This window comes from Cyclopterus lumpus, chromosome 9 (assembly GCF_009769545.1).
Source record: "Cyclopterus lumpus isolate fCycLum1 chromosome 9, fCycLum1.pri, whole genome shotgun sequence".
NCBI lineage: Eukaryota > Metazoa > Chordata > Actinopteri > Perciformes > Cyclopteridae > Cyclopterus > Cyclopterus lumpus.
The window spans coordinates 19,730,466-19,755,423 of NC_046974.1; the positions used below are offsets into that span (position 1 = coordinate 19,730,466).

The following is a 24,958-nucleotide window of genomic DNA, read 5'->3' on the forward strand; positions in this document are numbered from 1 at the left end:
GAACAAGCCCAAAACTGTGGAGATGACAGTGGACTTTAGGGAGGATGCCCCCTCACCATACTCAACAGCACTGTCTCTGCGGTGGAGACCTTCAGGTTTCTGGGATCCACAATCTCCCAGGACCTGAAGTGGGCCTCCAATCAACACCATCCAGAAAAAGGCACAGCAGAGGTTGTCCTTCCTGCGCCAGCTCAGGAAGTACAACCTGCCTCAGGAGCTGCTGATCCTGTTCTACTCTGCCATCATCCAGTCTCTTCTCTGTTCTTCCATCACTGTGCGGTTTGCATCGGCCACCAAACAGGACAGAGACAGACTACAACGGATAGTCAGGTCTGCAGAGAGAACTATTGGTTCCAGCCTGCCCTCCATCCTGGACTTGTACACCTCCAGGAGTCAGGAAGCGGGTTGGAACGATCACTGCAGACCTTCACACCCTGGACACAAGCTGTTCCAACTCCTCCCCTCGGGTAGGCACTACAGAGCACTGTACGCCAAAACCACTAAACATAGGAACAGCTTCTTTCCTCTGGCCGTCACTCTGATGAACACTTAATCAGACACCTCCATCTGCACTATCGCCACCTTCTGCACTAACATCCCCAATTCATTGGCATTGTTGTTGTCTTTATATTGTACATACCTGTTGTGTTGTCTTTAATGTCTTTTTATATTTATCTTGTTATTTGTATATTACAAATAACAAGTTAAACGAGAGATTGTACGTCTAACCGGAGTCAAATTCCATGTATGTGCACACATGGCCAATAAAGCTGATTCTGAAAGACGCCCTTCTGAAAACTACACATCCCTAGGACATGCTATAAATGACTAAACCAAGCATTCTGTTCAAATAAATCAAAACTACATTAAACAATAAACAGAGTACACCAAATGAGGGTTTTAATATCAGACTCATTGCTAATCTTATCTAATTAATAATAGAGGGGGAATATTTGCTCCATACTCAGATTATAAACAAAACCGTGTACACATTCCTGTCAATTTTTACTAAAATAACGTACGATATGTTGAAGTATTTGATAGAAACGTTGGATATTTGCCATCTTACACTTGATTTTGACACACTATCATTAGCTGACTCTGTGGCATTTATGTGAAGAAAAAAATAAATAAAAGTACCATAATGCAGTGATGGACTCTTATCTGGGGACAACCATGTCATTTAGAAATGACCCCCCCACGTCTATGTTTCGTGCGCCACATGCACACAGGATATATAGAATAATAAAGAAATATCTGCAGTGGTACAGTAGATACCACTTAAAGTGTGTAAGACACATTCATAACCGCTCGATTCCAATCTCCCCATTCAATAAGTTAAGACTTGCCTTCAAGTGTGTGGCGAGTGGTGCAAACCATGATAGTGCAGCACAATACCCTGTATTTTGCCAGGATTCAAGACACAATACCACCTCTGGCCTCTATTACTATTCACTTCATCAGGTTTAGCATCCCGCCCTCTCATTATATCTCACAATTGTGTGAGAAATAGGGCACCGTTGTCTTCCATTTTCCTGTTTGAGTCTAATCAAAGACAGTCACAGTCATTGGCACCTTCGAACCTCACAAAACGCTGCATGCGTGTTGTTCATGTACATTGGTGTGTAGTAATGAAAGAATAACAGTGTGTGTGTGTGTGTGGGAGAGGGGGGTATGTGCTGCCACAGCACAACAGACGGCACCCATGTCATTAGTACCCAGTGGAGAAAGTCTTTGATGTTGCCCATCCCTCTTCTTGTTTGATGGCGCTGGCCTTATAGATGAAGCACAAGAATCAAATGATGCTTTATGTACTGAGGCCAAAACACAGCATCCGTTAGCCTAGTCTAGTTGCCTGGAACGCGCAGATCAAAGTGAGGGGCCCCTATAAATGCCAGACAAGATAGAGTGGAATAGTCAAAAGCTTCCAAGACACAAAAACAAAACTCCCGCCTCGTGCCCAGGAAAACATGGAAAGTCAAACTCAGGGAGAAATCAGAAGACAGCTGCAGCGGTGAGGGCGCCTCTCCTGACTCGGAGACTATGAATCGTAGAGCTGCACCTACGAGGACAACCTCTGAATGGAATGATGGATCAACAGGATTGCTGAATTCACGAATTTGGGGAAAAGAGTCAAAATAGCTCAGATATTCAAGAACACATTTATTTTTTATGAATTTATTTGATTAGTGAACGTTTCATACTCTTCCTAGAACAGCTTAACACACCAACTATAGAGTTGACAAATAGAGAGAAATAAAAACAAATCATTCAATGTCTAAATAATAAAGACGTACTAACAAAAGCCACATGTAACTATTTCAACGAAACTATAACTAAAGATATTAAAATATTGTACGTATTATTTTTAAGTGTTACGTCTTTAGAATACTGTGTAAACAACATTGTGTCGTCATTGTAAAAAAGAAAATTAATGAGTCGAGATTTTCATTAGAAAATATAGTGGTACTTACTGACAAATGAACGCGATCACACATCAGACTGTTTGACGAGTGCTTGAGAAACACACCGACACCACATGAACTCAGTCCCCTCCCCCCCAAGCTGCTAAGTGACCGTGTCACTTCTGGGCATGCAACCAAAAGGATACCTCGCCCTCTACATAATATCTACCTTGATAGGCCTTTTATTTGGTTCAGAGGTTTCACTTGAATTCCAATTATCTGAGGAACATTTCAATCTGGACAATATAGGACTTTATGGTGCGAGGAGCTTATAGGATGTGTCGCGTACGATTGCTAATAGAATGAGTCCTACACTCAATCATTGGACTTACTGTCAGAGCTCAACTGGACTCGGTGCGTTTCCCGCTATAGGCCAACAATTGCATGGGGGGCCGCTGATTGCACCATGAATCGCACATCACATGCAACCACTATCTGCCCCATGTCAAGGTCCGATTCCCGAAAAGGTATTAATAATGAAATAAAATCATTAATAAAGCGCTAACAATATTATAGCAAAAACACCCCATCAAGTTTGCAACCGAAAGCAATTTGCCCCTTTCCCTTGTTTTCACTCTACTCATCTTTTATGTAAGATTGCAGGTGCCTGCAAGGAAGCAGCAATATCTACAACAACAAGACAAACCAGCACAATCATATAGACATCAGCTGCAGGCAGAGAGACTATGATGAAACTGCTCGACATGGGGATGCTACACACAAATAGAAAATAAGGAAGTCCGACATGGACAGATGAGTGAAAAAAAAAAGGAAGGATATGATTGACCAGAAAGTGAAACGAAGGTATCAAGGATTGATGAGGTATTATATATGGACATGTGTGTACTGACGTAGAGAGTTTATTTAGATTGTATCCATCTTTGCCACCTTCCTTTTCTACAGGGCTCAACAATAAGGCATGCCAGGGGCAAATAGAACACATTTTCAGGCTAGTAACTATAGACTTTTGATTTGATTTTACAGAGCTGATGATAGAAGTAGCCAAGAAGTGAGCCATCTCGCTTCCTTCTCATATCGCTCTCACTCGCGAGAAAATGGTTCCCGGCTGAAAACAAATCCATGATATACACAAAAGACATACAGAGCATCAGTGGAATGTCACTTTCAAGAATAATTGATAACAATGTCCCCTTAAGGTCCGGCATTTCTTTCATTTCCTTTCCAACAACTCCATCTCTATCATCTGCTGTTTGTTAAGGACAAGAAGTAATGTTGAAGCACAGCATGAGAGACTCTTGCCTGGAGCAGGATGGAAGAGTGAGTCAAGTCTATATCCAGGACTTTGGTTCTAAGACCAGCGATGTGTATAAAGGTGAACCCGACTAGATCCATTTGGTATTGCCTCACTTCCCCACTCGCTCAAGCTGCTTCATTCCCAGAAGGGTGACATTTCACGTCCCAAGCTCCGGTTGTCATAGACAGGCTTCCGGCTTTTACCTGCTGCCTGACTGGCAATGCAGCAGACCCGACACCTAACCCTTACAAACGGCAGACCTTCTGATGAAAGTTGGCTTGCCAAGAGTTGCATGCCACTGAGTGCAAGTCCACTTGGAATGTAATTAAGCGACGTGGATGTGACTGCATCGAATACTAGGACAAAAAGCACAACTCATTCCTCTCAGACACTTACATTGTTGCCTCAATAAATTCACCTACGTGATGCATTGACTTTACTATGCATTATGAGAAAGTGCAAAGAGCAAACAATATCCCCTGTCTCTCACAAGCTTGTTCATAATTGCACACACAACGGCCAAGGACAGAAACCACGGAAAAAGTCAAATGTGTAAAAAACGCCACAGGTCATCTTCCTCATTAACTTTCTCCTCAAATGGCAACTAGAAATCAAACGGTCTCACGTGGGCACACACACACATGCGTTCATGCACACACACACCCACACGCGCTAAGAAGCAGGACGAGGCGCGACTTAAAGTCTCCTCTCCACTATTCCCTGAAGCAGAAAGTCAGGGTCTGGGCTGAGGTGATAAGTGCACTGGGATACCGCCCAGCAAACACACACACACACACACACACACACACACACACACAACACACAACACACAAGAGAATAAATACAGCTGTTTTTCTTCATTCAAACACCAATGAAATTTAATTTGTATATAAATCCAATTTTGCTCGGGCACTCATTTGGAGAAAACACACACACCGACATCATAAACAAACATATTTTTCACAAAGTGTAATGGAGCTTCCGCCGCTGACATTGAGCAACAGAGGAATGTCGCCTCATACAGAATGGATGCTCATGCATACGTGCGTCATTGTGCCGTTTAATTGGTATACATCCCCCACCTAGGGGCCATTTACAGGTACTCGGCGGCGTCCGCGCTTACCTCAAGTAACTCGAAGCATACTGCAAGCTGCTATGACACATGTGTGCATCCAGGGGCTGTACTTAAAAGTGATTATGTGGTGCACTGCATGAAAAGATGTAGCAGCCATTGAAGCTGAGAGGTGGCTGCCTAACAAGTGTATGCAGAGAGTCATCCTTTCTCTGTGCTTACTGGAAGAATATATATTTCCTGGTCTCTAAATCATGGGGTTTGTGCTAGTGTAGTATAACAGATACCACAAGGGGCGAGGACTAGCAGAGGACAGGGACATTATGTTCAATAACAAAACATCATTGAAGCTATTTGTGTGAAATATCAAATGAAAATAGGAACAACAGAACAATAAGGTTTCGTGATGGCAAAATTAGATCTTCACTGTGTGTGTACAATTGTTTGTGTGTGTGTATTTGACTGACCAGTTTCTTCCTCTTGTCCTGCTCAGTTGGTGGCTCCTCATCCTCACTCAGCTTGGGCTCCTCAAAATGGCTCATCAGCATGCAGCTGCAAACACAATAATATTCGACTCAATATTAATAATCACGTATAAACCTGCACAATAGGAGACAATTTCAGAACAGGCAACACACCCACACATTCATATTGGTTAATCAGCATGCAGAAAGAATTACAAGCAAAACCTTTGTGCTCAGTCCAAAGTCTGCAGTCTTTTATTTCCTCAGCCCTTTTTTTTTTTTTATCCTTTGTGTGAGGTAAGGCAGCGGGGTCTCAAATGTCACATTTAGTGACTATGACATGTGGCATTTGATAACTCGTGATCAGAAATGCTAACTAAATTCTCCCTAAACTCAAACTAATTAAAAACTGTTTGAGTTTGCCATATAAACTTAAAAGGTGACGATATGTAAATGCTTGTTGTGTTCACAACTCGTTTCTGCTGCCCCCGGGTGGCATACACAAATAATCTGTGATTGCAGTTATAGCTACACATGGCCTGATATTGACTTCCCTTTGTATAACTTATGCAGTTAAAATATTGTTTAACTGAAAGTATGTTTGTTAAATCTTACACGTTGATCCAGTGCAGCGCAGGTCAGTACAAAAGACATTCACACCGTTAATTCCTTTTCCAGTAGACAAGTGACTGATTTTGACCGGCGTACCATGCTGGCGTGTTGTTTTACTGAATTTATCTGTGGCAGCTATGATTGTTATTGTTATTCCACATCACACAGGAACAATTCAAAACCACTTATGACAACAGAAGAATAAGAGGGAAGTGCGTTTACTTGAAACTTAACTTAATTCCTAAACACAGGCAGGAAGATTACAATATCCAATTCTTTCCGTCTCAGTTGATTCCATTTACAAATAGTGAGAAAAGAAATATGCATCAACAAATGTGTTTTTTGTGATCTGTTATGAAGCACAACAGGGAACCAAAACAATTCAACTCGACTTTTTAGTTTATTTCACACTGGCACGTTTTAGGAAGGGCGCTGAGCAATTCCACCAGCAGAGAAAAGGTGTCGGCATGTCGGCTAAAGTCCAGGTGAAAGCGAATAACACAGAAATTGACAGCACAGAAAGACTTGTCGTTAACCACCCAACCAAATCAGAATGACAAATAAGAATCTCCAAGTTTATAAATTATTTTTTAAATAAGCAGTACACACGCTCTGAAAGACTTGAGCGGTGAGGGTTGCTCATACGGCACAGTATGTACCACAGGTGTATGTACAGTACCTACGATCCTTCTCACTGCACATGCTCCGTGGGCAGAACATGCGCTCCATAGACTTCCGGTTCGGCCTGGTGCAACATTGAATGGGGGATAAACAAAATCGCGCAACACTTTCCAAAAGTGTTCTGACCGAATTGACCAATTTATAATAGTGAAACGAGTTATTATGCGTGGGTTGAGGCTCAGGACACTTCAATCGTTTTACAGTCACTGATGCTATGTGCTCAACTATTTTCTATAGCGCTGGGGGAGGGTTGTGCTGAAGGGTGTCTCCAGGGCATCACCAAGCCGAGATTTCAGAGCCGACATAAAAAAATCACAAACATTATGAAAATGGTTTGTGACATTGCTACTCAGTCTTCTTTAGGGCACTGTCATGCTTTATGATCAGGGCTTCTTTTAAATCACTGATTCAAAATCTTTCTTTAGGTTTGTTTGTGCCACGCAAATAACTGGAATCTGGAAGGTAGAAGTAATTATGTGTATGTTTTTTTTCATTGTTGTCTCCATGGTCAATTAGTGAGAAACATGCATACTTACTCTTTGAAGGTGGCCGTTTCTGTATCTTCTGTCATCACATCGTGCAGGGCCTCGACGGAGATGTTGATGATGCCGCAGAACTTGTCCTGGATCACACTGATGACGAACAGACAACACAGACTCATTACTCATGACATCATTTATTCAACAGTGTTTGATTGAAAGAGGAAGAAAGATGCACGACTAAAGAGAGAGATGGGCATCTGTCCAAATAAGCAAATGGTCATCAAGAGCGCCATGACAACAGAGAGCAACAGTCAAAGCAAAATCCTTGTGATGAAGAAACATCCACAGAAAAGGGGTATCTATGCCATCCATCAACTCTTATTATAGGACACATGTATATTTCTCACCATTGGCTTTTGGCTTCTTTTTTTTTTTTTTTAAACAAAAGGTAAACCAAAAACAATAAACATCAATTGGGTAAATAAAAATTGCACTGATCTGTCACATATGATAAGGGTGATTTTCCACCTAGAAATGCAGTTTTATTTGATTGTCTCACACATTCAAGCGTGAAAAATAGAAATCAATAATGCTTCACGCGCAGCCCGAATCTGTTTTTATTTTTTATTATCGTAGCCAGAGGTGATTCTTCCAGATAAGAAGCATCGCAGAGCCCTGGCTTCCTGAATTGGAGAACTCTGAAATATGCTGGCTCGCATCCCCCACCACCCAGGCTTAAGAGGCGAGCTGCAGTCATTGATTAATTATTTGAGTCATTCTTCCAAAGCACTGGAAGGGAAGTGGAGTTTACCATGTCAATGGGAATGAACAGCAAGAAGGGGAAGAAGAAGACCAAGACACAAAGAGCAAGTATGTGTGGGTATGGGCACTGATGCATCAAAGGTACTCTCAGTTCAGGTGCTTGACTTGGTAGACCCCAGGCCATGCTGCATAAAGTTCACTAAGCATGAAGTCTGGCAAAGAAATCGAAAAATCAGCGCATGACAGATACATACCCAGCCAGTAAAAACAGAGCGCTCTTGATATTTCTTACGAGCGGGAATTGCTCCTGTAGTTAATATTGCCATCAACGCTGAAATCACGTGAAAGCTGAGCTACAGCAATAGGGGATCCATCTGGCCAGCGTATGGCTGTGCACTATTATCCACTATTCTCATTTTCTCCACGGACGTGTGAGAAAACGTGTACTTCTCCAATACAATTTGAGCTACATCCCCCACCACTAAAAACTGATTTATATCAACAGAAACAATCTCCGTCCAGATGAGACGCTTTAGTGCCGTTTCAGAAATGATCACCATCTCTGCTGTCACGCCTGCTATTGCGTGACCCATTTACTGGGAATGCACGCGCCGGTGTCAACAGGAAGCAGACTTATCCAATGTCCTCTGCAGTCCCCTCTTTTTGGAACTCATTCAAAAAATTAAAAGCATATATTTTTCTAATGTTACAAAGAGTGTTTTTTTAGGCAGTTGAAGCATCGAGGCTGATGGCGTTTGTTTACTTTCAGAAATTGGTCATGTGATAGGGGCGTGACGAATCAGGGACCACGTGACCCAACATACTTGGTGTCTACATCATCGTTTTCAAAAGGGCTCAGTTTCTGCCGATCCAGATTAAAACACGACTTAATCTGCTTCAGTGGCGTTTGCAAAACATCTTCATTTGAAGAGTTCTAAAAGGCCGGAGTACTGTGGACGCCAGGCATAAACGTAGCAACGGGAGGCAGTTTAAAATGAAAACATAGTAGTTTGGATGTGGATTTAATGCACATACTGTACGTAAGCTCACACACATGAGTATATATATATATAGTATATAGTTAAGCCGAATAAATACAGAAAGCAATTTCTTTTTGACTCAAAAGAGAATGGAAACATCTCCAGGGGAATTTTAAACAGTTTCACTACCGATAGGCTGGGAGTGTAAAATACGTCGCTGAGCACCTCTGCCCCCAATTTCCGAATAAAAGTCTAAAATCGGCAGCCACACATTTAAACATGTCCGTCAATTCTAATTCGATCCAGCCCGGCACTTGTCGGGTTATTATTTTCTAATGGCTGACTAGTGCTTGCTGCTTCGTGCCTGCCATTCAAATCAATGTAAGTGGTTATCGGATCTGAAAGCTGACGGGCTGCGAGCAAAGACTGTGTGTCTGTCGTCCTCACAGCATAAACAAGTGGAGGAGGGTGACCTGTGAAGGCTGAACACAAAAATGGCATTTTCAGTGTTCTGCCCCACAGTGTGTTCATCCAAAACGTTCATGTCTGCAGTCAAATCTTACCTCTGTAGCAGTGCAACATGCTATGAAACGTATTAAATGCTCTTCTTCTTCTTCCTCCTCCTCCTCCTTATATGTGTGTGTGTGTGTGTGTGTGTGCGTGCGTGTGTGCGTGAGACTGTATAGATTAGATACAGTCATTGAGCTTGTTGCCAAATGGAGTTCAATTAAACATCACTGATTCAAATTGATGCTGCTGAGCATCATTAAGTTTGAATCATTAGAGTAGACCTTAAATAGCCCAAGTTCGGGTGTAAGTGCAAGTGCATAACTCATGACAGGACTAAAAGTTCATCAGTTTTACTTTAAAAATGTAAAGAATAGGGTATGCATATCATACGTATTATATTTATATTTAAAATATTCTAATGACAGTATGGACAAACAGGTAAGGAATAAAAAAACTACAGGTTTTTAAATACACGTGTGAATAAAAACGAAAAACAACGGCATAATGTGAGCTTGATTCACTAGTAATAATTTACCAGCAATTGCATGCAAATTAAATGAAAAAAGTATTAGTTATAGGTGCAGATGAAATGTCTGCATCAAACCTTTAACGAAAAAACTTTGATACGTACTTTTAGACTATGGAGAAAGATTCCTCTGAACATAACTCTTAACTTTGAGAAGACACCGTTGTAATCACAATGAGACAAAATGTGAGCACAGCAAATCCATGCAATGAAGATGTGCATATTGATTTTCCTAAGGTCATGGTTCTTGCCGCTCTCCTGCCGTAAAGCAAACTGTCAGTGATGATGAACTGGTGGGTGCACAAAATACCAACAGGTTCTGATGACTAAAGCAGTCTTTCGTGAAAACGGCCGCATGGCTGCGCATGTTAAATACAAACTGAAACATTCTGGTTCCCTTAGATTGCACTAAAGTTTCAGAAAGTAAGAAGTACGTCTCATCAATGGTCAAACGGGTCTCGCTCTTTGAATGCATCGACGTGCTGTCACAAAAGGAGGAAAAGCAGCTGAGTCAATAAAAACATATCTGTGAAAAGTGTAAAAAAAAATTTTAAAAAAGGGAGAAAAAAAATAAACAAACATCCGTTGAGGGCTTATCCCATCTGTTGAACAACCATCACCTGAAAACAAGCGCGATGCTATTTCCAATGACAGCGCCTGCTCTACACTTTGTGACACGATGTGCACAAACAGCAACTGTGATTCTTGGACAAATGGTGAACAATAATGAAGAAAGTAGATTTTTCCTCTGGGTTATTCTTGACTGGTCCACCAGCGAGGAGCTCTCCAACAGTGAGTAACAGCCAGTGCCCAACTCAACACTTCCCCGTGGATCACATGCCTGCAGCTGTTCCACAGCTTTGTGTCTCCAAGCAGATTTCAAGTTCTACTGTACAGCTACATAATACTGTACAGCTACATAATACTGATCCACATTAAGCTATAGACAAAAGTAAGTGTTAGAGATACAATATTCAATGTTGCAAGTCAAATAAAACTGATATACAAATGGCATTAGCTTATTAAGACTACTAGTATTCAAAGTTAGTTCCATCTCCAAATATTGTTCCACCTCCTGTCATGACTCCACTAGAGTGTCTTGCTGTGTATTCAACATCGCAAAGTCCTGAATAAAAATACATTTAATTATTACTCCTAACTGTTCTACACTTAAGCAATTATTCTTTCTTCAAAAAGTCCAGTAAAAGCTTAGTCGTAGACCTCTTTCTGATCCTTCCTCCAGATAACATGTTTTCTAATGACAGAAAAAAAAAATACAACTTAAAAACAATAATTGCAAAGTTTGTAAATAATGACTATCAAGAGACAGACCCAGTTATCAGGCAGTCACATTTAATCAAATATTTAGGCTACATTGTTCTCTAAAAAGACCGGGGCACCCTCCCGCCGCCTGCCGACTCCATAGTTCTCCTGGGAGACTTCAACGCTCACGTGGGCAATGACAGAGAAACCTGGCGGGGCGTGATTGGGAGGAACGGCTTGCCCGATCTGAACCCGAATGGTGTTTTGTGTTGTTGGACTTCTGTGCTAGCCACAGTTTGTCCATAACGAACACCATGTTCGAACATAAGGTGGCTCATAAGTGTACCTGGTACCAGAACACCTTAGGCCGGAGATCAATGATCGACTTTGTAATCGTATCATCTGATCTGCGGCCGTATGTCTTGGACACTCGGGTGAAGAGAGGAGCAGAGCTGTCAACTGATCACCACCTGGTGGTGAGTTGGATCAGATGGCGGGGGAATCGGCTAGAGAGACCTGGCAAGCCCAAACGTGTAGTGAGGGTGAACTGGGAACGTCTGGCAGAGGATCCTGTCCGGGAGGTCTTCAACTCCCACCTCCGGAAGAACTTCTCACAAATCCCGAGGGAGGCTGGGGACATGGAATCCGAGTGGACCATGTTCAAAGTCTCTATTGTGGACGCGGCTGCTCGGGGCTGTGGCCGGAAGGTCATCGGTGCCGGTCGTGGCGGCAACCCGAGAACCCGGTGGTGTACACCGAGGGTGAGGGAAGCCGTCAAACTGAAGAAGGAGGCCTTTCGGGCCTGGCTGGCCCAGGGGTCACCTGAAGCAGCTGACGGGTACCGGCGGGCCAGAAGGGCTGCAGCGGCGATGGTCGCGGAGGCTAAAACTCGGGCATGGGAGGAGTTCGGGGAGGCCATGGAGAAGGACTTTCGGTTGGCCTCAAGGAAGTTCTGGCAAACCATCCGACGGCTCAGGAAGGGAAAGCAGGGTCTACCCCAGGCTGTTCTCAGCAGGGGGGGGAAACTGCTGACCCGGACTGGGGACATCGTCGGGCGGTGGAAAGAGCACTTTGAGGAACTCCTAAACCCGGCCAACATGTCCCCCGGAGAGGGGGCAGCGCCAGAAGACTTTGGGGTGGATTCACCCATATCCCTTTAATAAATAATTATAAATATACCATAAGGGTAAAAGAATAATTATAAGATAAGTCATTATGATTCAGGTTAATCCTACAATTGGATTGAAACGTAGAAATTAGGCTACCCATAGTCTGCCTGGCTGGCTGAACACTGGGGGTTAAGGGCTCTAAAGACAGACTAATGTGTGCTGTTAAGGGCTACGGACCTCTTTCAATTTCAGGTCCGATTGTATGAGAAAGTAAATGTGTCATACAGCACTTTATCAGCCAACGGTGTCGTAACCAATTGCTGTGTGAGACCAAGGATGGGGGCTTAACAAAGGATTTCATGCCTGTCTATGTCTGTGATAACCATATCTCAATGGCACAAAACTGAGCGTCACAAAGCCTTGATGAAAACATGCATCACCATTCAGGGAAAAGTTTATCATGAAAGCCCACAGTGACTCCTCTGAACCGCGTCAAGAGCGTCACGTTTGGTGCTCAGTCTTCCTCGTCAGCCTACCCGACACATTTAGGTGGAGATAGCAGCCTAATTTGTGATGACCGAGGCAAGAGAAGAATATACTTTATCTCATAATGTAAGAAGCTGGTTCTGGCACAGAGCATTTTAAATAGCCACCCTTTGGGTACATTAGTTAAACTCAGATTCACCCTAAAGATTTGCAAAGTGCTTTATTGTGAATATCTGGAAAGGGGAAATTGTTTTGGTGTAAATTGTCCCGCTTTACAGGCAACAGTCGAAAAAACGTTCACAATTACCCTCTGAAGATGCTTTTGTTTCTCGGCACTGTAATCCACTATAATTGGACGCACAAACCCATAGAAGCAAAGATGTGTCACGCCGCTGATGACAGGATCAAAACAACGTCAATAATTTGTATGCCTCTCATTACAGACCGGTCCAGAGAGATGGTAAATCAGATAAACGAAGTGCCCAATAATCTGTTGGATAACATGTATGGAAACCCCAATATGTGTGTGTGTGTGTGTGTGTGTGTGTGTGTGTGTGTGTGTGTGTGTGTGTGTGTGTGTGTATGTATGTATGTATGTACACACACAGCAGCACACATCTATCTGTGTGCTGCTGTTTGTTGATTTTGTGTAGCATATTCCAGCTATAGGGAAACAATCTGTTATCTTTATCAAACTTTTAAACAGCGGCTAATAATCTGTGTTGTTCCATTTAGTGCCACAGCCCTCCCAGATGAGGATGAGTCCACCAGCTATACTCCACAAAAACAAACAAAAGCTGAGTAAATAATTTGTCTCTTCACTTCCCCCTTATTTGCCCCGGTGCCAGCTGTGCTGACGAGGTGCTATCCACTTCTATGCCAGCTCAAAGCCCCATCTGCAGACAATGAATGACAAACGCTTCCCACCTGTTGTCAGACGGGAGGAGGGAGAGCAGAGCCAGCGAGGACAGCTTTCTCCTCTCTGGTTGAGTGATGTTGTCCATGCGGTCAACCCACATCTCGATCACACTGCCCAACAACTGGTCCATCTGATGGGGAGAGAGAAGGTTGGAGGAGGCGATGTGGACAGAAGGGAGGAGAGATATCGCGGGGTTAATATAAAGGAAGAAAGAGGAGATTCAATATTTAAAGAGAGATCAACAGAGTGACATAAACAGTGTTTGACAACTCATGATACAGTACACTGAAAGATGTTAATGTTGTAAAGTATGGTAACGATATTGTCATAAATAAAGGCAAAACTGACATTCCCCCTTTTGGTCTGCCTCATTTACTTGTCCTCTATTGCCAAAAAAAAGAGAATTTTGTTTTTGTTTTTGTTTCATGCTAAAGGGGGTACAGCTCCAAACCTTAATTTATTACCATTTGCAATTCCTCGACTCATTACTCCTCCCCCGTTCAGAATGATTCCCTTTTAAGAGGCACTTTGCAGGTTATGTCTCTCGCACAAATCTCAAAAGGGACGGAGCTGAGTGGACAGATATGAAGGGCAGACATCGACGCTCACCTTCTGGCTGCACTCGGAGGCCATTTGAGTCAGCAGGGAAGAGAAGAAACTGGAGTTCTGGAGCAGGATGCGGCCCATGATTCCTAGGTAGGTAGACATCACCACTGGATACCTCTGATGAGACACAGACAGACACACACAGACACACACACACACACACTGAATTGTAATCTTTCATGCGGCTGCAGAAACAAAGGCTTTTACAAAAAGCGCCATTGTCATTAAGCATGAGAAGATCCACTGACACAGCAGAATCCTTGAAAGGCCCGTGACCCCTTAACTGAGCTGAAAAGATCAATAAACACCACTATATATTCTCCGCAATAATTATATTATCCGTAACGAGAAAGGACAAACTGAAAGTACACCGCAGGAAGAAGATGGAAAATGATTGGAAAAAATGCACCGTCGGCACTATAACGCACCATTACAGGTTTGTCCTTTTCTATTATCCCCGTCCAGATCTGTGCAAGATGTTCAGGCTAAACTCACCTCGCCGTCCACAATGCCTCTGAAGACAGCTGGCAGCAGGGGCTGGAAGATGTGGGCTCCCAGTACGGGGCTAACCTTTAAAGCTATCTCTACCACCTGCCGACACAGGGAGAGGGAGGATGAGAGTCAACAGAGTGGCAGTTAGGAAACAGTACAACAATATATAAGCATTTATATTATCAATAGCAAGGAGAGACAAGAGGAACCGAAGTGGAGAAACTCGGGCCAGAGGAGGGCGTGAGCCAAAAGAGGGGACGGTAAGGGTCAGGCACAGGCACAGGCACAGGATGATGTCAAGACAAAGAGTGGGAGGACGCACAGGATTAAAAGGGAGTTAGCAGGAGCTGCGTCTTTGAGAGATTTTAAAAGACTGTAATTTCATTTAAGGGTCTGAACTACAGTATGTGGCGAGAAATTTAAATGAGCTCTCCGTGAGGCATTGAAGCTGAACTAAATAGAGAATACTCAAGTTCTACAGCTAAAGCAAGGCAACAGCCGGAATATGAAACATGCAAGAGTAAATATTAATTCAGAGGCACTTTCGGCATTCTACATACGGTATGAGGATGTGCGCTCAGCTGTCACGTTATAACGTGTGCCTTGCTAAAATGAAGGCAATCCACCGTAACACAACAGCAATTCATCCCACCTTCATGAAGTGTATAATATCAGAGAGGTTCAGTCATATATGTGCTTGCTTTGAGACCTCCGTCATATATACATGTAGCCACATAAACTAATCTTAAAAGGGCAGACTAGAAAACAAGTAAAAGATAATTCCATCATCATTAGGCTTCCCATGAGTAGCCTGTAACATAAATCCAGACCACGGCAACGCTGATGTAAAACTGTAACAATACAAATGACATTTTTGCAAATTAAACCATCAAACGGGAATATTTAACTCAAAGGTCAGCGAGCAAACTCGAAGCACGGAGACAGCGAGAGGCTATATCTGTCTCGCATAATTAACTTTTCATAGAGACGCATGCCGATTACTCCGATCCCTCTGTTCTGAGGGAGCCCATGTGTGGGGAGCTGCAGTGTGCACATGTTGTGTAGGTTGACAGGTTTATTGTCTGCTGGCTCTTTTCCCAAAGAACAAAGGATTAGCAGGAGCCAGATGTGCCGTAATGCCACTGAGCTTTGCTGAGATAAAGCTCTGTGGTCTTATGATCGTTCTGCATACATGCTCAAGCACATGTGCACACCGTCACATACACACACACACACACACACACACACACACACACAGAGCAAAGTTAGACTACACCAAAAGAAACGACAATTTAAAGACTGATATCTGTATTCTTATGATTGTCATTTAATTCTCATCTAATCTTTTTATATTGGCAGCGATGCAAATGTGTGACCGTTGCAGCACTTTTTCAGTAAAAGGTTTGCGGATCCTCTTGACCCAGAAAAGCATCCGTCTGAGATAAATGGGTGTATAGCAAAAGCTACAATAAGCTATTTTAATGAGTTTCCTTTCAGCAAAATGCTCTCGAGTACATTGAGTTCCGTCGAATAACAGTTAAGTGTTTATGTTTATTCAATTCTGTTCAATCATTTTGTAAAGCCCAATATCACAAATTTGCCTCAGAAGGCTTTAATATCCGTGCAGTATACGACATCCTTTGCACCTTGGACGCCTCGCATCGGGGAAAAAAGGGACCCTTAAGGAACTTAAGAAGGGAGGAAACTAAGAGCGAGAGCCAAAGAATAAACAGATGTGAGATACGTAGTTCTGTGTGTGAGAGGGTTGGGTTGACGGTACCTTGAGCACTTGAACCTGTCCCTCATTCGTGACGTCTTTCAGCAGATTGCAGAAAGACCGACACAAAGATTCTGCATAGTTCTGTGGAGAGAAAAAAAATGAATTGAGCATGTAGAAGTCCTTTACAATGTATGTGGACTATATGCCAGTGTAAAAGTGTGTGTGTGTGTGTCTCACCTGCAGAAAGTCTGTGGCAGACAAATATAAGTAGGCATTAACGATCTGAAAGCAGGTGCGCAGGTTCTCGGAGCTCAAGTCTGAAACAGAACATCAGATGTTTCACTTTAATTAACCCAAATTGGGGAAAAAAAGGGTTGAGTGTATGGATGCAGGCAGGGACCGAAAAAACCCATCCGAGTCGGGTCAAGGCTGTTCTAAACACATTCAGACTGCGTTTCATACTGGATGGTGAAATACTCCAACTGAGAGCAAACCTTTTCTTACTTAACATGTTCAGAATTGTGTTAATGATGCTCTAAAATCCCTAATTCAATCCACGGGGACTGTACTGTAGTTGTGCTCTTGCATGCTGAAAGGGTATGAAACCAACAAGAAAAAGGAAAGAAAACAGACTGATTTATTTTATTTTTATTTTTCAACCACGCAAGGTTCCCATGATGCAAACAATGAGCATTGTGGCAACAGCTTTGTACGCCTTATCTGCCAGCATTAATGAGAGGTTATGAGACTATTAAAAAGCTAAATTATTAAGCATGTTGTTGCCTCTGCAACCTCATTATCCCAGCATTAAATAGTATCCACTTCGTCTCTGGTGTTTGTCTGACCTTTGCCGTGTTAGTTCATGATAACACAGACAGTGAAGCCTCGCATATCACTGCTGGAGGAGACATCGTCTAGGGAGTACTTTTGCACACTGTGGTGCGTGATGAGGATTTGGAAAATACACGCACACAAAATGTGTGTTTATTTATTCTCAACAGCAGCAGGGAAGAGGTTATAACTCATCAGGCTGCATTTAAACAGGATTAAAATAGAATCAACAGTAGAGACAACCACTCACGCGGACAACGATGGGTGTTGTAAAAGAGGAACAAAAGAGGCCACAAGAAGCTCAGCAAGTGTGACATCAAAAACCATTTACTCAAATAGAAATATGGTAATGTATTAGTGTAACACTTCCAAAGGCATAGCACTTTGGACCATTAGCAGAGAATTATCTGCAAGAGGCTGGAGTGCAAAGATTTACTTCTAACCAATAAGTGTGTGTGAGTGAGTGAGTGAGAGTGTGTGTCTCACCTGCAGAAAGTGTGTGTGTGTGTGAGATTGGATACAGTCCATTTGAGCTTGTTCAATTAAACATAACTGATTCAAGATGTTAATGGCCTCTTGATCCACGGAGCAGTTAGAAACCAAACCTCACGAGCAGGTGTGTAAGTGGACACTGAGTGCACGATTTGCTGCTCAGAATATCAATGGCTTTCCTTGCTCACACGGAGGCACGTTTTTGTTGTTGTTTTTTTTTTTTAAAGTAATTGCACTTGCTTGTCAGGCAGCTGAGCAAAAGTAGAGTTCGCCACAGGACAACGGGATAAAACACGACAAAGACGAGCAGTTTTAAACACGTTAAGCATGGTCCGGTTTGCAAATAGACAGCGTAGATGAGAGCGAGCAGGACGTGAGCAGAATGAGGCGGCCTAAACACACAGCGCGACTAACACAGTGGGGTAGAGGGTCAACGGTAATGTGGGCAGGCATGGTAAACGGACTAAAACACCTGGAAGAGTGTCTGCGCGGCTCTTGGAAATACAGACAAACACGTAGGCATGGTGAGAGGAGAGGGGACAGAGACGGCTGAATGACACCCAGGATCTAAGACTAAAACACACCCCTTACTTTTTTTCAATTTGCTCTTTACAGGGGAGCACCTTTTGTTTTCTTTTGCAATAACGCTCAGCTCAGAATGCAGCAAAGGAGTCCCAAGATGACTCTCAGGGGGTCACCAGATGATTAAAGGGATGACGGAAAAATATGTATATGTTTTCTGACTTTTCTACAAGTATTGTTTTTTCTTCTTGTGATATATTGGATACTTCTACAAGCCTCTAAATATTCTTCAAATAAAACACTCCTGGGATGAAAAGAAAGAGAAGAAAAAAAAGACCCTTCTTTTGATGACATCGCCTCCTTTAAAAACGAAAAGGCACTCCAACAAATGAGGCTGAAAATGTGTGCGGCTGAAGGAGGGCCGTGACGCATGCTTGCTTCCCATGTGCCTATGGAGCGTGTCCATTTCAATCTAGCTTGCTCTATCCTTCTTATTTCTCTCTCATTCTCTACTCAGTTTTTTCCCGGTCCTTTTATTATTTTGAATTTAGTGAGGCAGCTGCAATAACAGTAAACAAACCTCTCATGCCTCTCATGACTACAGGATCTAAAAATCACATACACATATATATACATACATATACATATATTGAGCTACTGTTGCTATGGCCACCGAACCTTTCAGTTAAGGTGTGTTCACTCGCAGCGCGAATAAAAAGAGTGTATGCCTGCTTATATTTTGAGCGTCTTTCTTTTAAAAGCAGATTCATTATTTCAAACTCAGCGTAAATGAATATATGAATAGAACAAATTCCCATGACTTTTCCAAAACTTTCGGGATTTAATTAGTTTCAAGGACTTTTACAGGCCTGGAAATAACCATTTTAAAATTCCATGACTTTTCCAGGTTTTCCATGACTGTACGAACCCGATAGAGATAGACATAGAGAGATTTCAGGCAATAATCATATGGCTCATTGACCAGTGCACACTTGAATCTTCTTAAGATGATCTCTTTTTGCGGTTCATGAAAACATGAAGAGACCTGAAACCTCCAAAGCATTAATACGGTCAGTCTAATGCGTTGTTCCGTCTTTTTATTCGACAGCACCGAAATGTTCACGGTTCCCCGACGCTCTCTCCAAAGCCAAAGTTCCGAGCAAACTTTCTGAATCCCAGTTTCCATAAAGCACCTGAACCTCATGGAACTCTTTCTTCCTCGTCATGGTTGGGAGAAGAAGTCACTGGGTGAGTTAGCACTGCAGGTCTTGACCACGCTCAAACCAATGCCGGTTCATACGGACGATATTAATGTGGATGTATGCAACAAGACTTCTCCAGCCATCCGTCAGCCACACATGAAGTAACGGCAATAATGTCTGCCGCCATCTGTGCAGGTACACAATGCATTTCAGGGGCCTATTTAAATCAGCCTACATCGAATACTAAACACTGTTAACATAGTGGGGCACAACATTGCGCTGAACTCAAATTGGTGACAAAGACGAGTCCAAAAAACAAGAAGGATAAAAGAAACAACCAAGAGTGATGGTCTACAAAAAGTCAAAGCGACACCAATTGTGCACTCATGCAACTGCTCTGATGTTTCCACCGCCGTTCTGTGCGGTATGGACTGGATCACGGGCGCTGAAATGTAGGGCTCCACTATGCAACATATGCTTTCCTGTGGTCGGGCCAGGCTGCTCATTTTACAGGGGAATAAAACAGAGGCGACAGATTGCTGTAACGGTGTGTGAACAAGGACACGCAGTGTCATCAGATTAGGAAAGCATGACAGAGGACAAGAATAAATTAGCATGGTTCTGTGTCTGCCAATACGGAAGTGGGTGCATAATAGTGCGCGCAACTTTTTGAGTAATTTTATTTGATTGAGATGTTGCATTATCAGCACAGCGTCACCTCTGTGTGTGTGTGTGTGTGTGTGTGTGTGTGTGTGTGTGTGTGTGTGTGTGTATGTATGTTGTATGTATGTATGTATGTATATATATATATATATATATATATATATATATATACATACATACATACATACATACATACATACACACACACACACACACACACACCACACACACACACACACACACAGAGGTGACGCTGTGCTGATATGCAACATCTCAATCAAATAAAATTACTCAAAAAGTTGCGCGCACTATTATGCACCCACTTCCGTATTGGCAGACACAGAACCGTGCTAATTTATTCTTGTCCTCTGTCATGCTTTCCTAATCTGATGACACTGCGTGTCCTTGTTCACACACCGTTACAGCAATCTGTCGCCTCTGTTTTATTCCCTGTAAAATGAGCAGCCTGGCCCGACCACAGGAAAGCATATGTTGCATATGAGCCCTACATTTCAGCGCCCGTGATCCAGTCCATACCGCACAGAACGGCGGTGGAAACATCAGAGCAGTTGCATGAGTGCACAATTGGTGTCGCTTTGACTTTTGTAGACCATCACTCTTGGTTGTTTCTTTATCCTTCTTGTTTTTGGACTCGTCTTTGTCACCAATTTGAGTTCAGCGCAATGTTGTGCCCCACTATGTTAACAGTGTTTAGTATTCGATGTAGGCTGATTTAATAGCCCCTGAAATGCATTGTGTACCTGCACAGATGGCGGCAGACATTATTGCCGTTACTTCATGTGTGGCTGACGGATGGCTGAGAAGTCTTGTTGCATACATCCACATTAATATCGTCCGTATGAACCGGCATTGGTTTGAGCGTGGTCAAGACCTGCAGTGCTAACTCACCCAGTGACTTCTTCTCCCAACCATGACGAGGAAGAAAAGTTCCATGAGGTTCAGGTGCTTTATGGAAACTGGGATTCAGAAGTTTGCTCGGAACTTTGGCTTTGGAGAGAGCGTCGGGAACCGTGAACATTTCGGTGCTGTCGAATAAAAAGACGGAACAACGCATTAGACTGACCGTATTAATGCTTTGGAGGTTTCAGGTCTCTTCATATTTCATGAACCGCAAAAAGAGATCATCTTAAGATTCAAGTGTGCACTGGTCAATGAGCCATATGATATTGCCTGAAATCTCTCTATGTCTATCTCTATCGGGTTCGTACAGTCATGGAAAACCTGGAAAAGTCATGGAATTTTAAAATGGTTATTTCCAGGCCTGTAAAAGTCCTTGAAACTAATTAAATCCCGAAAGTTTTGGAAAAGTCATGGGAATTTGTTCTATTCATATATTCATTTACGCTGAGTTTGAAATAATTAATCTGCTTTTAAAAGAAAGCGCTCAAAATATAAGCAGGCATACACTCTTTTTATTCGCGCTGCAGTGAACACACCTTAACTGAAAGGTTCGGTGGCCATAGCAACAGTAGCTCAATATATGTATATGTATGTATATATATGTGTATGTGATTTTTAGATCCTGTAGTCATGAGAGGCATGAGAGGTTTGTTTACTGTTATTGCAGCTGCCTCACTAAATTCAAAATAATAAAAGGACGGGAAAAAACTGAGTAGAATGAGAGAGAAATAAGAAGGATAGAGCAAGCTAGATTGAAATGGACACGCTCCATAGGACATGGGAAGCAAGCATGCGTCACGGCCCTCCTTCAGCCGCACACATTTTCAGCCTCATTTGTTGGAGTGCCTTTTCGTTTAAAGGAGGCGATGTCATCAAAAGAAGGGTCTTTTTTTTCTTCTCTTTCTTTTCATCCCAGGAGTGTTTATTTGAAGAATATTAGAGGCTTGTAGAAGTATCCAATATATCACAAGAAGAAAAAACAATACTTGTAGAAAAGTCAAAAACATATACATATTTTTCCGTCATCCCTTTAATCATCTGGTGACCCCCTGAGAGTCATCTTGGGACTCCTTTGCTGCATTCTGAGCTGAGCGTTATTGCAAAGAAAACAAAAGGTGCTCCCCTGTAAAGAGCAAATTGAAAAAAAGTAAGGGGTGTGTTTTAGTCTTAGATCCTGGGTGTCATTCAGCCGTCTCTGTCCCCTCTCCTCTCACCATGCCTGCGTGTTTGTCTGTATTTCCAAGAGCCGCGCAGACACTCTTCCAGGTGTTTTAGTCCGTTTACCATGCCTGCCCACATTACCGTTGACCCTCTACCCCACTGTGTTAGTCGCGCTGTGTGTTTAGGCCGCCTCATTCTGCTCACGTCCTGCTCGCTCTCATCTACGCTGTCTATTTGCAAACCGGACCATGCTTAACGTGTTTAAAACTGCTCGTCTTTGTCGTGTTTTATCCCGTTGTCCTGTGGCGAACTCTACTTTTGCTCAGCTGCCTGACAAGCAAGTGCAATTACTTTAAAAAAAAAAAACAACAACAAAAACGTGCCTCCGTGTGAGCAAGGAAAGCCATTGATATTCTGAGCAGCAAATCGTGCACTCAGTGTCCACTTACACACCTGCTCGTGAGGTTTGGTTTCTAACTGCTCCGTGGATCAAGAGGCCATTAACATCTTGAATCAGTTATGTTTAATTGAACAAGCTCAAATGGACTGTATCCAATCTCACACACACACACACTTTCTGCAGGTGAGACACACACTCTCACTCACTCACTCACTCACACTTATTGGTTAGAAGTAAATCTTTGCACTCCAGCCTCTTGCAGATAATTCTCTGCTAATGGTCCAAAGTGCTATGCCCTTGGAAGTGTTACCCTAATACATTACCATATTTCTATTTGAGTGAATGGTTTTTGATGTCACACTTGCTGAGCTTCTTGTGGCCTCTTTTGTTCCTCTTTTACAACACCCATCGTTGTCCGCGTGAGTGGTTGTCTCTACTGTTGATTCTATTTTAATCCTGTTTAAATGCAGCCTGATGAGTTATAACCTCTTCCCTGCTGCTGTTGAGAATAAATAAACACACATTTTGTGTGCGTGTATTTTCCAAATCCTCATCACGCACCACAGTGTGCAAAAGTACTCCCTAGACGATGTCTCCTCCAGAAGTGATATGCGAGGCTTCACTGTCTGTGTTATCATGAACTAACACGGCAAAGGTCAGACAAACACCAGAGACGAAGTGGATACTATTTAATGCTGGGATAATGAGGTTGCAGAGGCAACAACATGCTTAATAATTTAGCTTTTTAATAGTCTCATAACCTCTCATTAATGCTGGCAGATAAGGCGTACAAAGCTGTTGCCACAATGCTCATTGTTTGCATCATGGGAACCTTGCGTGGTTGAAAAATAAAAATAAAATAAATCAGTCTGTTTTCTTTCCTTTTTCTTGTTGGTTTCATACCCTTTCAGCATGCAAGAGCACAACTACAGTACAGTCCCCGTGGATTGAATTAGGGATTTTAGAGCATCATTAACACAATTCTGAACATGTTAAGTAAGAAAAGGTTTGCGCTCAGTTGGAGTATTTCACCATCCAGTATGAAACGCAGTCTGAATGTGTTTAGAACAGCCTTGACCGACTCGGATGGGTTTTTTCGGTCCCTGCCTGCATCCATACACTCAACCCTTTTTTCCCCAATTTGGTTAATTAAAGTGAAACATCTGATGTGCTGTTTCAGACTTGAGCTCCGAGAACCTGCGCACCTGCTTTCAGATCGTTAATGCCTACTTATATTTGTCTGCCACAGACTTTCTGCAGGTGAGACACACACACACACACACACTTTTACACTGGCATATAGTCCACATACATTGTAAAGGACTTCTACATGCTCAATTCATTTTTTTTCTCTCCACAGAACTATGCAGAATCTTTGTGTCGGTCTTTCTGCAATCTGCTGAAAGACGTCACGAATGAGGGACAGGTTCAAGTGCTCAAGGTACCGTCAACCCAACCCTCTCACACACAGAACTACGTATCTCACATCTGTTTATTCTTTGGCTCTCGCTCTTAGTTCCTCCCTTCTTAAGTTCCTTAAGGGTCCCTTTTTTCCCCGATGCGAGGGTCCAAGTGCAAAGGATGTCGTATACTGCACGGATATTAAAGCCTTCTGAGGCAAATTTGTGATATTGGGCTTTACAAAATGATTGAACAGAATTGAATAAAACATAAACACTTAACTGTTTATTCGACGGAACTCAAATGTACTCGAGAGCATTTTGCTGAAAGGAAACTCATTAAAATAGCTTATTGTAGCTTTTGCTATACACCCATTTATCTCAGACGGACGCTTTTCTGGGTCAAGAGGATCCGCAAACCTTTTACTGAAAAAGTGCTGCAACGGTCACACATTCGCATCGCTGCCAATATAAAAAGATTAGATGAGAATTAAATGACAATCATAAGAATACAGATATCAGTCTTTAAATTGTCGTTTCTTTTGGTGTAGTCTAACTTTGCTGTGTGTGTGTGTGTGTGTGTGTGTGTGTGTGTATGTGACGGTGTGCACATGTGCTTGAGCATGTATGCAGAACGATCATAAGACCACAGAGCTTTATCTCAGCAAAGCTCAGTGGCATTACGGCACATCTGGCTCCTGCTAATCCTTTGTTCTTTGGGAAAAGAGCCAGCAGACAATAAACCTGTCAACCTACACAACATGTGCACACTGCAGCTCCCCACACATGGGCTCCCTCAGAACAGAGGGATCGGAGTAATCGGCATGCGTCTCTATGAAAAGTTAATTATGCGAGACAGATATAGCCTCTCGCTGTCTCCGTGCTTCGAGTTTGCTCGCTGACCTTTGAGTTAAATATTCCCGTTTGATGGTTTAATTTGCAAAAATGTCATTTGTATTGTT

The 24,958-nt window shown here is 42.6% G+C and overlaps 1 protein-coding gene across 1 annotated transcript in view; it reads right to left on the bottom strand.

Annotated features, from left to right (window-relative positions):
* The window catches only part of ipo11 (importin 11), a 100,017-nt gene that overhangs the window by 15,265 nt on the left and 59,794 nt on the right, over positions 1 to 24,958 (bottom strand). The window contains exons 23-29 of the mRNA XM_034541826.1: positions 16,642 to 16,721; positions 16,465 to 16,545; positions 14,688 to 14,783; positions 14,196 to 14,309; positions 13,595 to 13,716; positions 7,086 to 7,181; positions 5,260 to 5,344 (exon numbers count right to left, since the gene is read on the bottom strand). Coding sequence (XP_034397717.1) covers positions 5,260 to 5,344; positions 7,086 to 7,181; positions 13,595 to 13,716; positions 14,196 to 14,309; positions 14,688 to 14,783; positions 16,465 to 16,545; positions 16,642 to 16,721 — 674 coding nt within the window. The remainder of the gene's footprint in view (positions 1 to 5,259; positions 5,345 to 7,085; positions 7,182 to 13,594; positions 13,717 to 14,195; positions 14,310 to 14,687; positions 14,784 to 16,464; positions 16,546 to 16,641; positions 16,722 to 24,958) is intronic.